Source organism: Aedes aegypti, chromosome 1, assembly GCF_002204515.2.
Source record: "Aedes aegypti strain LVP_AGWG chromosome 1, AaegL5.0 Primary Assembly, whole genome shotgun sequence".
Lineage (NCBI taxonomy): Eukaryota > Metazoa > Arthropoda > Insecta > Diptera > Culicidae > Aedes > Aedes aegypti.
Window position 1 is genome coordinate 53708500 of NC_035107.1, and position 16809 is coordinate 53725308.

The 16809-nt window shown below is 35.7% G+C and overlaps 1 protein-coding gene across 1 annotated transcript in view; it reads left to right on the plus strand.

The window, feature by feature from the left end:
* The first annotated feature begins 5120 nt into the window (after nucleotides 1–5120).
* Nucleotides 5121–16809, plus strand: part of LOC5570655 (homeobox protein B-H1) — a 200655-nt gene continuing 188966 nt past the window's right edge. Inside the window, exon 1 of the mRNA XM_021851348.1 lies at nucleotides 5121–5874. Within this exon, the coding sequence (XP_021707040.1) occupies nucleotides 5667–5874 (208 nt within the window). The 5' untranslated portion in view covers nucleotides 5121–5666. The remainder of the gene's footprint in view (nucleotides 5875–16809) is intronic.

Below are 16809 nucleotides of genomic sequence, written 5' to 3' on the forward strand. Positions count from 1 at the left end.
ACGGTTTCTATAAAGGTCGTTCTACTACAACAAACCTTTTGGAATTTGTAAATTACACTTTGAATGCAATGGATAGAGGTAACCACGTCGAAGCACTTTACACCGATTTTAGTAAGGCATTTGACAGACTAGACATTCCTATGTTGATTTTCAAGCTCAATAAAATGGGAATTGCGATGAGACTCCTCAACTGGATTGAATCTTATTTAACAGATCGCCAACAAATAGTTAGATTTGAGGGAAAAATGTCTAAACCTGTTCACTTTACATCAGGAGTTCCCCAAGGTTCGCATTTAGGTCCATTGTTATTTATATTATTTGTTAACGATATTTCATATGTGCTTAAACATCTTAAAATTCTGATTTATGCCGACGATATGAAACTTTATATGGAAATTAATAGCAACAAAGATAGCGATATTTATCTGAATGAAATAAGTATATTTGATAAATGGTGTAGCAAAAGCTTACTTCAATTAAACGTCAAAAAATGTAATTTAATCACATATAGCAGAAAACGGAATACACCACAGATTACTGTCTCTTTAGGAAATCAAATTGTTCAAAAGTGCGATAAGATTAGAGATTTAGGTGTCATATTAGATTCTAAACTTACCTTTACTGATTATTATAATACGATTATCCATAAAGCAACCAATATGTTGAGCTTTATTAAGCGTTTTAGCTACAATTTTCGGGATCCATATACGATTAAAACCTTGTACATTGCTTATGTAAGATCAGTTCTAGAATATTGTAGTATTGTGTGGTCTCCGCATATAAAAATACATGGTGATAGAATCGAATCAGTACAGAAGCAATTTTTTTATATGCCTTACGCAAATTAGGCTGGACAACGTTTCCACTGCCATCATACGAGGCTCGATGCAAGCTTATCGATATTCAAACCTTAAATGAGCGTCGCGAAATAGCCATGATTTCATTTATCAATGATATTGTATCGCAGCGTATTGATTCCACCAATCTTTTATCATGTTTGAATTTCTACACGCCCGCTAGACAGTTAAGAAATCGGAATTTGTTTGCATCAAATAATCATCGAACTAACTATGCAAAATTCGGCCCAATGAATCGAATGATGTCTCTTTATAATCAGCATTGCACAGAAATTGATCTGACCATGTCGCGAACAAAGCTAAGACAATATTTTAATTCCTTAAGATATAATACAACATAGAATTAAGCAAATGTGTAGTCTACTATTGATTGACGAAATAAATAAATAAATAAATGAAAATGTAGAATCGATAATGCTGTTTAAAATAGAAAATCTTTGGAAAATTCTTGGGTGGCTCTGGTGAATTTTTCGTAATAATCGACGACATCCCAGGGGAACCAATACTATAATTTTCTAAAGAAATCTCTAAACAAATTTCCCGGGAATTGTTTGAGTATTTTTACGGAAGAGTTTATGAAAGAATAGCTTAACGTATTCCGCTAAAAAAATTGGAAAGATTGAATTAAAAATAATAGGTTGGCGTGATTGAAGTAATTTTAAAATATTAGAGAGGACTCTGCGAGAGAGAATTTTGAAGGAATTCGGGGATCAATATCAAATTGATTTTTGGACAAATCTTAAATTTTCTGTGAAAATAAAGCAGATAGATTTGTGGAAAACTTCTCTGACAAATCACTAAGGACATTTTCCCAATTGAATCTTATGAAAATCTGGTGGTATATTATAATCTTGAATTAATCATCCAACTTTTTTTTTGCAGGAAGTCCTGGATAATATATGCTGCGAATTTTTCAAGCAAACCTTTAAGAATTTAAGAGGGATTTTATGAGGGATTCTCTGAATGATTTGGTGAATGAATCTGAATAGAAACTTTAGGAAGAATCACGAAGGCAAAGTTGGAAAAACCTTTAACTGCACTCTCCGATGAGCTTGTGGAAAGAGTCGAGTATTGGTGATCTTGAAGACAGTTTTGGTAGTATTTATTGAACTATTTTCTGGAGAAATCCTCAATATATCCAGAAAATCCTCAACAAATTATTAGTGAACAACTGGATTATATTTTAAACCAAAAAATCTTTTTTTTTGTGTAATAAGCACGTAGTTTACCTTCATGGAGAAATGTTCAAAATTTGGAATTCTCCAAGAGCAAATTGATACAGATTCTTCGAGAAAAAAATTATGATAAGATTAGAAAGCCTAAAGAAACTCCAAGAAAAAATCTGTTAAATAATAACTTCTAATCGCGGAAATGATTTTCCGTGGGAGTTCCAGCAGGAACTTAGTGAAAACTACCCAGACAACCAGAAATCGCATCAAAGTTCACGTTATAACTCGTTTATTCATACTAATTACATCAAACTCGCAAAACACCGTGGATAAACTCTCAGGTTGATGAGTTTCCTCGCATAAAACACTTCTTTTCTGAGTTTATTTGTACATTTTGCGTCGTCCCGCACACTCGTACAAAGTAAGTCGTATCAATCCGTAGCAGCTGTCTAATCAACATTTATTATCATAAGTTAAGTCGCATAAGATCACAGGTTAGTTCGGTAGAATATTTATACACTCGCAATATATGTTATTATTCATCACATAATATATGCACGCATATCGCCTCTACTCTTGTACGTAAAAGGCCTATTCGCGACATGTTATAAGTGAAATTTTGCACATACAAAGCCTCCAGGTGATTTCGTTATACGTGCATTTTGGTTGTCTGGGTAGTAGGGGTAAGTCCAGAATGCTCCGACACTTTTCGTTGAAAATTCATAATTCTAAAAGCACATTACTTTTGGCGTGAATTTTGTTACTAATTGAAAGATCTACAATTGAACAAGAGGAATAAAATATGTGTGGTTCATTAAACCGTCACAATATGTTTTTGAATGCTGTCACACTTTTTGTAAAAATTTGCAAAAAAAAAGTACAAGTGAGCCAGTTGATGAAAATTCAAACCAATACCATAGACTGAAGATATAACATTTGTTTTTTTCTGCTTCATATAAATTGATTGTTGTTTTATGCACTTTTATCGAGAAAATCAGTGTTTTTCAGGGGTCCAAAATTAAGCTTAAGACTTCCTTATAAGTATCCGGCCCTTAAAACACATGTCTCTAGTTTCATAATCTGTGAAGATAGAAACGTGATATTCTTTGTAACCTAATAACTTCTCAATAGGTATTGTATTATGGTGGTAAACTTTTAATATTACTCTTGATATCTGAAAAAGGCTAGTTTCCGGGTATAGAGGCTGTCCGGCCATACAGAACTATCCCCTAAACGCGTTCTGGGAGAATGTACTGGAAATGCTCGGAAATAATTCATGAAGAGATCCCCGAAATCTGAAAAGTTCCTGCAAGAATTACAAAAAGATATTCATCGTGAGTTCTTTGGAAGAATTCTTGAAGGATGTTTTACTGGATTAGACATAGATTGAATATTTTTCGTAATGAAAATTGAAATTTAAAGTAATAATACAGGATGTGAGACAAACTCACAAACATATAAAATTTATGCAAACTACGAAATTTGTGAAAATCATGATTATTGCGAGCGACATTACTTCGGTAAGTAAACAAATTTGCTCGGCCCCCAATAGGCCCCCTCCAGGAAAAAATCCTAGCTACGCCAATGACTATCATCGGAAGCATCTAAGAGTGAGAAAGATGGTGAAAGATGGTGGTGCGTACAAGAAGTCTCTCTACATCGCAATCGCAGGATTGACCGACCAGTAACGAGTTTTGGGAGAGTTTCTGTCGGAGTAGAACAGATTCACCGCTGCGGACTAATCGCAAAGTAGCACCGGCAAATGGTTGTAATCCAGAACTAACGCTCCAATGGAATCGCAGGACCACCTTCAGCAACGGGTCGTCCTCCGCTGGGGAGTTCTCCATCGGCATACGATACATCTTCCGCCGGGAACTATTCCGAGTAGTACAAAGCATATTATCGGTTTGGATCCTTCAGGCGCCAGTTATATGGAAATAATGTCAAACCGTTATAGCTGAACCGATTTCTACACTCTACCAGCCAGTAACGAATTATGAACAACGTGTAACGTTATCGGTTTCGGGGAGCTACTCCTTTGTCGGGAAGCTCCCGGCCGAGCAAACTAGCTGAACTGTCAGGGGCTATGTCGAGTAGCATCGATCCTGGTGAACCGTCAGATTAGAGTTATTGGGGCGCCATAAAACCGGAAGACATCCTTCGGTTTCAGCCGACCGGCCCGACTCGAAAAGCACAATGGACAATGAAGTGGAGCACAGAAAGTCAGAAAGCACAGAAGTTGTGTAAGGCTTCGATCTGGTCCCAAGATTGTAACGAGCTACAGACTTGTGGTTATTGAAAAGTGGAAGCAGGAACACGGATAACACCTGGATGACGCAGTGATCAGGACAGCGGGGTAAATGACTAAATTCATACACTGGACAAATGTAATCAATCAGCTCCAACATCGAGAGATGTCAACGAATATTCTCCACAGGCATGATACTTGGGCCACGCAAGATCAGATTGATTTGTCATATGTATATTGCAGTACTTAGGAAATGTCACTGTCCAATAATGTATTTTTATCGCTACTATAATGCCACAGTCGTCGATAAAAAACGCCCACGAATCGATCGATCCCATTTTGTGCAATACCGAATCGTTTGGTTCAAGTTCAAAATTTCGGTAAAGAGAAAATCCGGAAAACATCAGCAAGTAAGGAAAGAAGGAAACGAAGAAGGTGTTCCTCGAACCACCCACCTACAATCGATTCTCACTCCGATTCCGATCAAGACCTAGATCAAATTTATGTAAAGCACCTTCCGTTGCATGAGCGCGTGTGTGTGCGTGACGGCGATATGTGTTTTCCTGCAATCGAATCGCCTTCCGGACCGCGTCTAAACTATTAATATTTCAATTAATAATTATATTCAAATACACGGAGCTCGGGGGTAATCTTCTTGGGCTGCAATCTGCGGTCCGATCTCGATCTCCGAACTCGATCCAGCAGCACCCGGCTTCAGCGCGCGGACGTGCTCTCGGTATTGTTTTTTTTTCCTTGTACTGTTTACGTGTGGCGTTGGTCTTCTGGCGTTCGTCCAATTTCGGCCCCCCGATCCGGACCATTCTGGTGAGCTGTGCGTTGTTGGTCGATTGTCTCACGGATCACGATCACGGACGAAAATTTTTCGCGATCACCGGCGCGCTAAAATTGTTTGGTTGATTTTTCGAGGTCCTTCAGAGTAAACCCGGAGTAAGGTCGCCAGGATCGGACAATTCAGGATCAAGTTCAGTCGGTATCGATCGGTGTCGAAATCACATTCGCCGGAAATCGATTCAAACGATCACGTGACGGTGGATCTAGTTACCCATTTCCAGGAAGTGATTTATTAGTGAAATTATCATTCCAATCCAAGTAGCCTTTGATTATCGTGATCGGTGTTGAGTCACTCCCGCTGATTGAGAGTGATAGCTAGCCTACTTCAATCGGAAAGAGTTGAGCAAAAAGTGCCGATATCCAATCGAAAGATTGAGATCATTAGAAGAAAAAAGTGAGGTTATGCAAGGTGCCTTCGAGGGTGCGCCGCTAAAGTGCGATAATTATCCGATACCGGAGTGTTGAAGAGTTAGGTAGAGTGATAGTTGGGGAGCTAGTTTGTGTCACCTGAAGAAGAAGTGGAAAAAGATCGCCCCTTCAATGAATGTTTTGGCCAGCGGAGGGTTTGATGGCGGAGATGGTGGTGACCAGAGTGGGGTAAATTGGTTGCGTAAAATAGTGGCGCCCCTGACTTCGTCACCATCTTTGCCGTCGCCATCATTACCGACTAGTATGATGTCGCAGTACCACAACAGCAGAAGTGGCAACAGCATCGAGGTGGGACAAGGAATGGACCACAGGAGATTGGGTAAGTTCGGCAAAAGGGTTTTGCGACTGTAAGAAAGTAAACATGCTTCATGTTAAATGAAGCTATTTACTATTACTCTTCCTTATTATTATTAGTTTTATTTTTATTATATTAGTTTATCCGGCAAACGTTGTATTGCCCAGTAGGCTACACTCAGGCAAATGGACTATCGAATAACATAGAAACTCCTAATTAAAACTTCAAATTCATAAAATTTGCCGTATGAAACCAAAATTTTAAAATTAAAAAGGTTTCGTGACCACCTGGAATCAAACCAAGAACCTTGCGATCGATAGCCTTGATGAGGAGTGATGCTAGAACGATACATAAAGCATTCGTATTGCAAAAAATGTTCCATTTTTCATAAGGCGAAATGTATGAATTTCGTTGGTACAGTTCGCTGCGTGCATCAAATACATTTTCAAAGTGTTTTATGTACGTGGTGGAAGTTTATGTTATTTTGGAACTGTTTCCAATTGCACATGTAGCTTTTTCACTTTTCTATTTGTGCATTAACCAGCCTGCCGGTAAGTTCGCTGCAGAAAAAAACGCGAGTTCGTCGCTTCAGACTAATTTGCAAAAAAAAAACGAGCTTGCGATACATAAATTACCATTTGTGTGTGTCGATCAGAGTCAGTCTCTTAACAAGCTTTCTTTCGCCACCACTACATGCGTTAATTGGAGAGGAGAAGTTCCGAAATAATCAATTAGCCCGCAGGGTTTGATTACGATCTGTTAATGAGGAGCAGCAGTAGATATACGATAAGTTCCCCGCAAGGGCGACACATGTTTTTGCTCGGGTTGTTGTCGCGATCTGGTGTTGATCATTGACACTTGGCGGGGCACTAGATATCGCGAACATGGCGAAATGCGATAATTTGACGGATATCGATATGCTTTGGAAATCGCTTGTTTCCGACACTGATTAGATATAATTTCTCATTCATTAGACGGATGTTGAGAAAGTATAAAAATGAATGGCACAAAGCCGCACATATTTCAAATCATTGATATAATGCTTTTCAACAAAGCAGAACTAATTAAGCATTAGGTTGGTCCAACGAAAACTGGTTTTATGGCCCCAGCGTTTTCAATTTCAATATCGCATCAAAGTAGTCTACCAAACACTTTTAGAGCATTTAGCAACTTCTATTGTCCATAGACTGCTTTGATCAGAAATATGGAATGAAAAAGATATTACAAAAAACTATTCAGAAGATTTTTATGGTATGTATTTTTATTATTTTCCAGATAGACCATGAAAATGATTAAAAAATCCTTAACAATGAGGTCATTCAAGCTAAATTTGACAATTAAACTATTTTTTTACTCACTTAAAAACAGGAAATCAATATTTTGCCTTAACATTGTACATGAACTAACTATTGTAAAACACTCCAACCACTTTAACTAAAAAACTCTTCTAAACTCGCCAACCATCCAAATCATCAGGATATAGATACATCATATGTTAGGTTGAATTCTCAAGGTTCTATACAGTGCAAGTTCGAAAAACCGCTCCAATGGGTCAAATTTTCAACGTAAAGGATGACCATCAACTTCTAATGGTAGATCATACATAAAACCATTTTTTTCAGCAGGGGATGACATATTTTTCCGACGCAGCATGTTGTTTTATAAAGCCTTGGGCATGATCAAAAAATGTCACAGGTGTTGTATTTGTAAAAGTTTATATATTTCTTGAAGCTTTGATTTCACATTCCACCTCACTGAAGTATATTTCACATTTCTGTTAAAGCATGAAATGGCAATTTGTTATGCATTTACATAAAAATCCCTTCCGAAATCCTAAAGTAAGCATCGCCTCAATTTAGATCGAATTCAATATCGACGAGCAGAAAATTTGTTTTTGATATGAAAAAATTAATGTAAATATTAGCCTGAATGCTTTGGAACGTCAAAAATGTTGTGTTTATGCAAAGTGCTTGGTGAACTTTCAAGAAAACCGCCATTTTCATGCTAACCTGAAGGTGGTCATTTTATCCCGGCGGGCACTTTTACCCCGTCTTCCCCTACTGTGCTATCTCTTAAAGCATACGAGATATTCAACAACACCCCCAAAATGTTGAAATCCCATAAGCCCTGAAGCTCCTCTAATTTAGAAATCGCCTTATGAAAATCTATCAATCGCAAAACAGATAGAAAGGACAATACAATGATAGATTTTCATGAACATTGAGCAAAAAAACTAGTTTTGAACATTTTTGTTTTGATGTTGGTTATTTTCCTCTTAACGCGTTTTCTTATAATGTTCCCTAACCATGTGTGTTATAGGAGACTTGACAGTTTCCAGCTTATAAGTCATTTTACGAGACGTTTCAGAACAGCTGATCGCCGCAATGGGGTCAATTGACAGGAGACCTGGGATTAAATCCAGCATGATTTTTACCAACGCCTCATTTTACCAAACGGGGACATGGAGAAAATGACGAAATAGACGGATTTCACGCCAACTCGACACGCGATTGGCAGCACCCCTTCAGAATTCAATGAAACTTTCTGGATGTCAAAAGTATGTGAAACTAAGATACTTTGCATACTTTGTTTTTTTCAAAATCGATCTAGACTAATATTTGGAAAGGGTCAAAGTTTTTTTTACTTTTTTTATAAACCCGTATAACTCGAAAATGGCAAGACCTACAAAAAAGTGTTGTATGGGGGACTGTCGTGAAATTTCCTGAAGTTTGAGAAAAAAATATTGAAAAAATAAAAACACATTTTCTACACTGAAAAAAAAAAATATTCAAAACTTTAAAGTCGATTTAAAAAAAACAGCTATTTCAGATTTTGATTATCCTTAAGCAAAAAGTTTCGTAAATAAATTTACTTAAAGTCGTCCATACATTGCAATTGGGCAAATTTTAGGGAAAAAAGTTTTGAATTTTTTAAGTCCAAAACTGAAATTTTTTTCAAAGATTTTGTTTTAAACCGTCAAATATGATCGTGTTTTCAAGTGATAAATGAGTTTGAATCAGAAAATAGATTGTATTTTTTATTGAGAATAGTTAAAAAACGGAATTATACAGTGATTATGTTTTTTAAATGAAGGCAATCAATGTACTTCGCCTCTGCCTATGAGGAAATCAACTCCGTCTAACAATCCGACGGATTTTTATGGTTCTAAAGGTATCACAACAGTATTGCAAACATTGAAAAGTTACAACCTTATCCATATCCCATTTAATTCTCTTCTAGAAAAAGTTTTGTGGAAAATAACTTACTAAACGTACCTGCGTTAAACACCAGATGAACAAGAAATAATGAATATGTTTGTATTGTTATCTACCTAAAAAAAGTTGATAAGCTCATAGTTCATGATTTTATTTGCAAATAACAGTCTTCTTTTTCATGAAACAAAAAAGACTCCTTAAAACAAGGTTAAATACTGGTAATTAGCGACTTTTCTGAAAATTATAACGCTGCTCAAGGATATCACTGGAATAATTAACAATTCTAAATTTATCATAAAAAAGATAATAAATTGGAAAATGTTAGTTTTATTATAATATCAGACCCATGACACAGTAGCAGTTCAGCTATTTATTTCAAAATTGATAAATTTTGTTAAACAAATCAAAAGTTATTTTTAAGTCAGATGGAGCTGCAGCTCATTATAAAAATAGAAAAAAAATTGCCAGCTTATGTAATTTCAAGAAAATACATGGCAAAGGCCCCTGTGACGCTTTTGGTGGCACTCTCAAGCGAATGGCAAAAAAAGCAAGTCTTGCAAAATACTATGGAAACACAATCGCAACTCCGCGAGAACTATTCGACTGGGCAGTGAAACAAACTGATACATGTATCACCAAATTAAATTTCTGTTATATATCTAATGAACAATATGTTAAAATGTCAGAGGAATTGGTGGAATTGTTTGATAAGGTTAAAACTGTCCCTGATACCCAAAAATATCATTGTTTTATGCCTACTAGTGATACACAAATTGCAGCCAAACGGTATACCAATTCAGAGGATGAACCAAAAATGTTCAATTTATTCAGTAAAGACCAAAAATAATGTAAATATTCATGTGCAGATACTACGTTTTAGGATATATAGCAATAATAAAAATAAAAACAAACCACGACTTTTTTCATAAGCATAAAATTGACCTTTTCCAGACACCTGTTAAGATTGGCTTTGACCAAATAAGAAATTAAATATTATTGTGATATCTTTCCAACCATAAAAAAACCATCGGATTGTTAGTTGATTTTCTCATAAGCGGAATGGTGCGAGATCAATTAAATTTAATTAAAAAAAAAAAGTATAATTCCGTTTTATTTCTTTTAACTACTCCCAATAAAACAAATATAATCTATTTTGTGATTAAAACTCATTTATCACTTGAAAATATGATCATACTAGACGATTTGAAGCGAAATAAAAATTAAATAAAAAGTTCATTTTGGACTTAAAAAATTCGATGTTAGAAAAACGATGTTAGAAAAACTAAGAACAATTTCACGACAGTCCCCCATACAACACTTTTGTAGGTCTTACCGCTTTCGAGTTATACGGGTTTATAAAAATAGTAAAAAAAAACTTTGAGACTTAAAAAATTCGATGTTAGAAAAACTTTTTTCCCTAAAATATGCCCAATTTGCAATGTATGGACGACTTTTAGTAAATTTAATTACGTAACTTTTTGCTTAAGGATGATCAAAATCAGAAATGGCCGTTTTTTTTAATCGACTTTAAAGTTTTGAATATTTTTTTTCAGTGTAGAAAATGTGTTTTTATTTCTTAAATATTTTTTTCTAAAACGTCAGGAAATTTCACGACAGTCCCCCATACAACACTTTTTTGTAGGTCTTGCCGTTTTCGAGTTATACGGATTTATAAAAAAAGTAAAAAAAAAAAATCTTTGGGACTTGAAAATTTCGATGTTGGAAAAACTTTTTTCTCTAAAATATGCCCAATTTGCAATGTATGGACGACTTTTAGTAAATTTAATTACGAAACTTTTTGCTTAAGGATGATCAAAATCTGGCCGTTTTTTTTAAATCGACTTTGAAGTTTTGAATAATTTTTGTTTTTCAGTGTAGAAAATGTGTTTTTATTTTTTCAATATTTTTTACTAAAACGTCAGGAAATTTCACGACAGTCCCTCATACAACACTTTTTTGTAGGTCTTAACGTTTTCGAGTTATACGGGTTTATAAAAAAAGTTAAAAAAAACTTTGACCCTTTCCAAATGTTAGTCTAGATCGATTTTGAAAAAACAAAGTATGCAAAGTATCTTAGTTTCACATAGTCTTCACACCCAGAAAGTTTCATTGAATTCTGAAGGGGTGCTGCCAATCGCTTTGTCGAGTTGGCGTGAAATCCGTCAATAAGAAAACCAATTTGTGAAAATCATGGTCTTAGCATAAGGTGTCTAGTACCTACGTGTTAATATAGAATGCAACTTGCCTTTTTTTGGCAAAAAATAAAGGATGTTTTCTTCCTAAAGTAGTACAATACTGATCTCCAACAGTTTGTTTCGATGAATCACGTAATTTTACCTTCTAGTTTTGTTAGTTCCTTGCGGCAACAAAAGATTTATATAATGGCGATTTTTTGCTTTCCGAATTATTACGTGCACTATCTACCCATTTTTATCGTTATGGAAGCATCTTCGAAATGAGATTAAAGTACCCTTTTTTATGTCATCGGAAAATACCCTTTTCCTGACATTTCCATATTGGTCATAGAGATGGGTACATGATACCCATTCAATGGGTACTTGAAAGCTAGCGTGCAGGTCTCTTGTTATTTCACCAGCTTCGTAAAATGGCTCATTCGTACACTGAGAACAGCCTCCTCCTCCTCCTTTCTGGCGTTACGTCCCCACTGGGACAGAGCCTGCTTCTCAGCTTAGTGTTCTTATGAGCACTTCCACAGTTATTAACTGAGAGCTTACTATGCCAATGACCATTTTTGCATGTGTATATCGTGTGGCAGGTACGAAGATACACTATGCCCTGGGAAGTCGAGAAAATTTCCAACCCGAAAAGATCCTCGACCGGTGGGATTCGAACCCACGACCCTCAGCTTGGTCATGCTGAATAGCTGCGCGTTTACCGCTACGGCTATCTGAGAACAGCGTTGCAGTTGAAAATACTATATTAGAGGGTTAAATTAAATACACAACGCCACTTGATTTGTGCAGACTAAATTTGCATTCATTTCAAATATGTTGTGCATTCAATTTTACCATGGTACCATTTCGACAGTAAAAATTACTATATCATGGTTAAAAACTTGCAGCAAGCCAGAATCAAACCGAGGATCTTGCAATTGTCAAGCGCGAACGCTTACCGCTCGGCTATCGATGCGGTTGGATTGAGAGGGACCAAACCGCAAATAAAAAGCGTTCTTGATAGCTCAATCGTGATTGGAATAGTAAATTTAAAAACTTGTTCATGGTTCTCATTACTTCAGCGCTTGTTTCAGTGTACCATTTTAACAGTGTTGCCAGCATGAACGAATAATTAAAATCATCATTGATGTAATAGTAGTAGTGTCGCATTTCTATATGTATTTCCAAAACAAACAAATAAAAAATAAAACATTTGTGTTAGGCATCTTTTTATGAAAACGCAGTAAATTCAGTAGATGAAAATCAAAATATGTTCTTTAATTTTACTCATCAAAAGAACACATTTTGACTACATAAAAATCAACGGATGTTGTATGTTTTATGTTGGATTTATCGCATATTCTTGTTATGCACCGGCACTGTTTATGTTTGCAAGAGATGACGGTGTTGTCAAGTGGAATGTTTGTTTACGGAACATTTCCTACATATTATAAAAACTTTTAATTTTGCAGAAAGTTTTTCTACATTGATCCCTGATCACTGATTTAATAAAATTTTAATGACTTTTTCGATCAATTCACATAAACGTTCAACGTTCCGTCATCGAAAATTCAAAAGTAGTTTTTCTGTTCCATACTAAAAATTATTCGTCGAAAATGCGTTCACTGTGTTTCGGTAGAAGAATAGAATACAGTGAATGTATTTTCATGTAAACCTTCAAGATTTTGAATGAGAAAATTGCTCTTGAAAATTTTCAAATTGATAACGAATTCTTAAATGCTATGATTTTACCTATCGCAACCCTGACATCACTGCGTTCGACGCTCGCGGTGATTGTGCACACACGGTAGAGGCGTCGCGACGCATCGTACTGTGGTGCTTGTCATTATTTTGGGTGGTCTAATTACTAAGTTCTTGGTATGGTTTTATGCTTCGTGGAGATGGCTTCTGCAGTTTGAGACAATGGCAAACAAATAAAAAAGACAATTTACACCGTCTTCAGCCAAAGGCTGCACAGACTGAACGATCACGTACATTAGGCAACGGACAACACGGAACACTCCAGTGATGAATTTTTCGTTTGACGAAAAGTTTTCACCGACTCGAGCGGGAATCGAACCCACACCTTTTGGCACAATACGCCGAAACGACTGACGCCTTTAACCGCACGGCCACGAAACCCACAAAGGTATGAGTATCAGGTTTCCATGCTTTTCCCAAGCTGATAATTACTCCAACAGAAAAAAATGTTGGAAATTTTGAACAATAAATACAACTATGTCTCAGCAAGTGCAAATCACCGCCATCATAGTTTTAAGTACAGTGGCCCAATTTCATATTCGTACACGATACTGTTTCGACATCAAGTTAGTAAAAAACTATTAAATGAAGTATTGAGCTACAAATACTTTATCCACATTGAAGGTAACAGGTGTCATCTATTGTTTGCCAATCACAAAATGTTTCCATTTACATTCATCTTTGGATTAATAGAAAAGTATTGAATTGATGTCTAAAATTCACCCAATTCCATATTCGTACACCTACCAAAATTCATACGCACAACGTTCAAAACTAAATTTAGAAGCTCTATTTGATTACTGAAATGCTTTATCATGATGTTCAGATGTAGTGAAATACATTTGGACAATTTATTAGTGAACATATATGAAATTTAGGTAAAGTTATGAGAAATGCCAGTTTTTCAATGATTTTTGCTATTAAATCCTATAATTCGAACAATAACGTTCATTTTTGTCATTGGATCCAATCTATAGATTATACTCGTAAGCTCTGATAGAAATTTAGTTGAAATATATATAGTTTACAGAAATCATAAACAGTTTTTATCCCTTTTGAGTTCAGAAAATTGTTGTGCCATAAGTTCAAAACTCTTTCAAAATTATATTTTCAATCAATGTAAACCAAATTTTCATTCTAAACAACAGGTAAATGTTCATTTTGAATTTGTCTGAAAAAATAATTTGAACTACGAACTTCGTTTTACAATAAAGTACCCTAAACTACGCTGTACATACCTCTACATAATTGATGTCATCATCAGCCCTGTCGTCGTAAAATTTTAGCTTCTTAGTCATCCCCTTTTGAGGAGGGCGTTGCTATAGCCCAGAAGGCGGTTGTACTCCCAGGCGTTAATGAGGGAGTCTCACAAGAAAATTATATCAAATTCCAAACATATGAGAACTAATATGCATTTGCACGTGTTTAGTTTGTGTTCAATGCTCATTCCAATGAAAATGTGAAACGGAGAAACAACTATAATTTTTTTTTAATATATGGATAATGTCGAGCCCTCTAGATATATCGGAATATCTTTAAAACCAGAGACGAATGATCAAAGTTCACACAGATTCTCAAAATAGAGAGTATTTGCTTCAAGGCAATTTTTATTTCATTTCAACATGATATGCATCGTCATACTAAATAACTCATACTTTCGCTTAAAATCAAGATGGCGTCAGTATAACCACCAGGCCCAAAATTTAATCTCATTTTACAGTTAACTCGAGGAAAGTACTAGCGATTGATTAAGATTACTTATTACTTTGTTGTACGAAATATGTTGTTTTCATAAATTTAGAAAATTGTTCATTTCCAAAAGGCTAATACCATTACTCAACTAGTTTTTGCAGCTTTTCAAACTCAGTTTTTTCTTAGGAAAGTTTCAAATATGACGTCCATCATTTTTCAGGATTTCTAGACCCCCACACCCTCTGTCACGTAAGGGTATGCGATATGAGAATTTTCCATGGCGATACGAAACGAAACGATACGCGGAATATTCAATACTGTTCGATGCGAAACGAAACGAATAATTGAAATATTCCGTAAAACCGATACGAAATTCCGCACGAAATTTTTCGAAACGAAACGAAATTTTTCTAAATATTCCGCGATTTTTTTTTTTTTTTTTGGTGATAATTTTGATAAACATACACATAAGGCGGTTTCTAATATTTTTGACAGGTTCATTCAATTGGTCAGGAGAGGGTGGTCTTTTTATGATCCATCGTGCTCAAAATATTTTATTTTTATTTTTTTACGTGCATCCAACTGCTAAAATTTAGTAGAATTGGGTGCAAATATATCCGATGCCAAAAATAAACAAGGTCCCTTATCTGCAATTAACACCCTACTTTTCCGTCAATCACAGTATACTCATCATACATTGCACCCCTAGGGCCTAACTTTGAACATTTTTTTTAAATCTTGTGAGAATGTTTAATTTCATAGCAGAACTAAAAAGGGTCGTAAGTAACTATGAAAAATTCAAACGAAGATAATATTGCAAACCATGCTGAGGGTGACAGGTTTGTATCCCAATCCGGTTTGGGATTTTTTCGTTTTGGAAAACTTTCTGACTTTCAAGGACAAGCCTACATGTCGTATGTTTTGTTAGATAAAGGCCCATTCACAAATTCAATATTGCTCAAGGTGATGTGTGCAACTAAGGTGTGGATCGAATTGAAAATATTCAATTAATCATAATACAACTTTTTTGTGATTTTTTATAAGAAAAAGGGTCGTCAGAATCGATCGAATTAATCAATTCAAATTTTGAAACTTTTATATCGGATGTGTGGCATTGATTCACTTTCAACTTAACCTCGATACCACCATGTGAAAATCAACCTTCATCTTTTCCGTTTCGTCCATTAGTTGGCTGCAAACTAACGGCTCCATCATATCGTCGTCAGTTGATCGCGATCACCGCACGGGATTTTGAATAACTTTATTTTAATAAATAAATGAAAACCGAATTTAATACTATCCCATTTCATTTTGTTTTTCTTGATAAAAACAGCGGGAGAGTAGGAGGATGAACTATCAAAGGTGACTCTCAGATCCTTACATTATCCCAATAACCCAATATCCTTTCCATGACAACTGTGGAAACGCAGACGATTCTTTGGTCTTTAGCTGGGAGGGAGAAACCAATACAAAATTTCTGTACGTCATAGTGAGCCGGGATTCCGCTGTCACGAACTGTCACTGTGAGCCCAGATCTCAAACATTGGACTAACATGGAAAAAGCGCGTAATTGATTAAAACACATTTTCGCATTTCATCAAAAGTGACAAAAATCGAAAGAAAATCAATTCATGCACACAATGCAAGTAATGTCACGTGAGCACCTTTCAATCGGATTGAATATAAAGCATTGAAAAACGCATCGATTTACTTTTACCATTATAAATGAATATTTAGTGCATAGAAAACTGTGGCCCTTTTTCCATGTTTGTCAGGAAAAATCGAAAGTACACAACAAAAGAAAACTAGCGATTTTCCCCAAGCCTGCCTTGATTGTTGTTGGCAAGCTGGAGTTATCTTGCAGTTCAAACAAACATTGTTCTATATTTCGTGTGTAGTATCGGTGCCTCCCTCCCAGGTCTTTAGTATCAATGGTTGTATAACTAACATTCCTTCCCTTTCCCGATGACCGTAAGGACGTGGCCGGCGCCGTTATTGACTTTAAAATGTTGTGCTCTCAATTTGTGCGACATTGAGAATGGTAAGCTAATCCCAACCCACGTTCATTAAATCTGTGTGCAACTCCTATTATTCTGGTCAATCACGGATTTGCAACT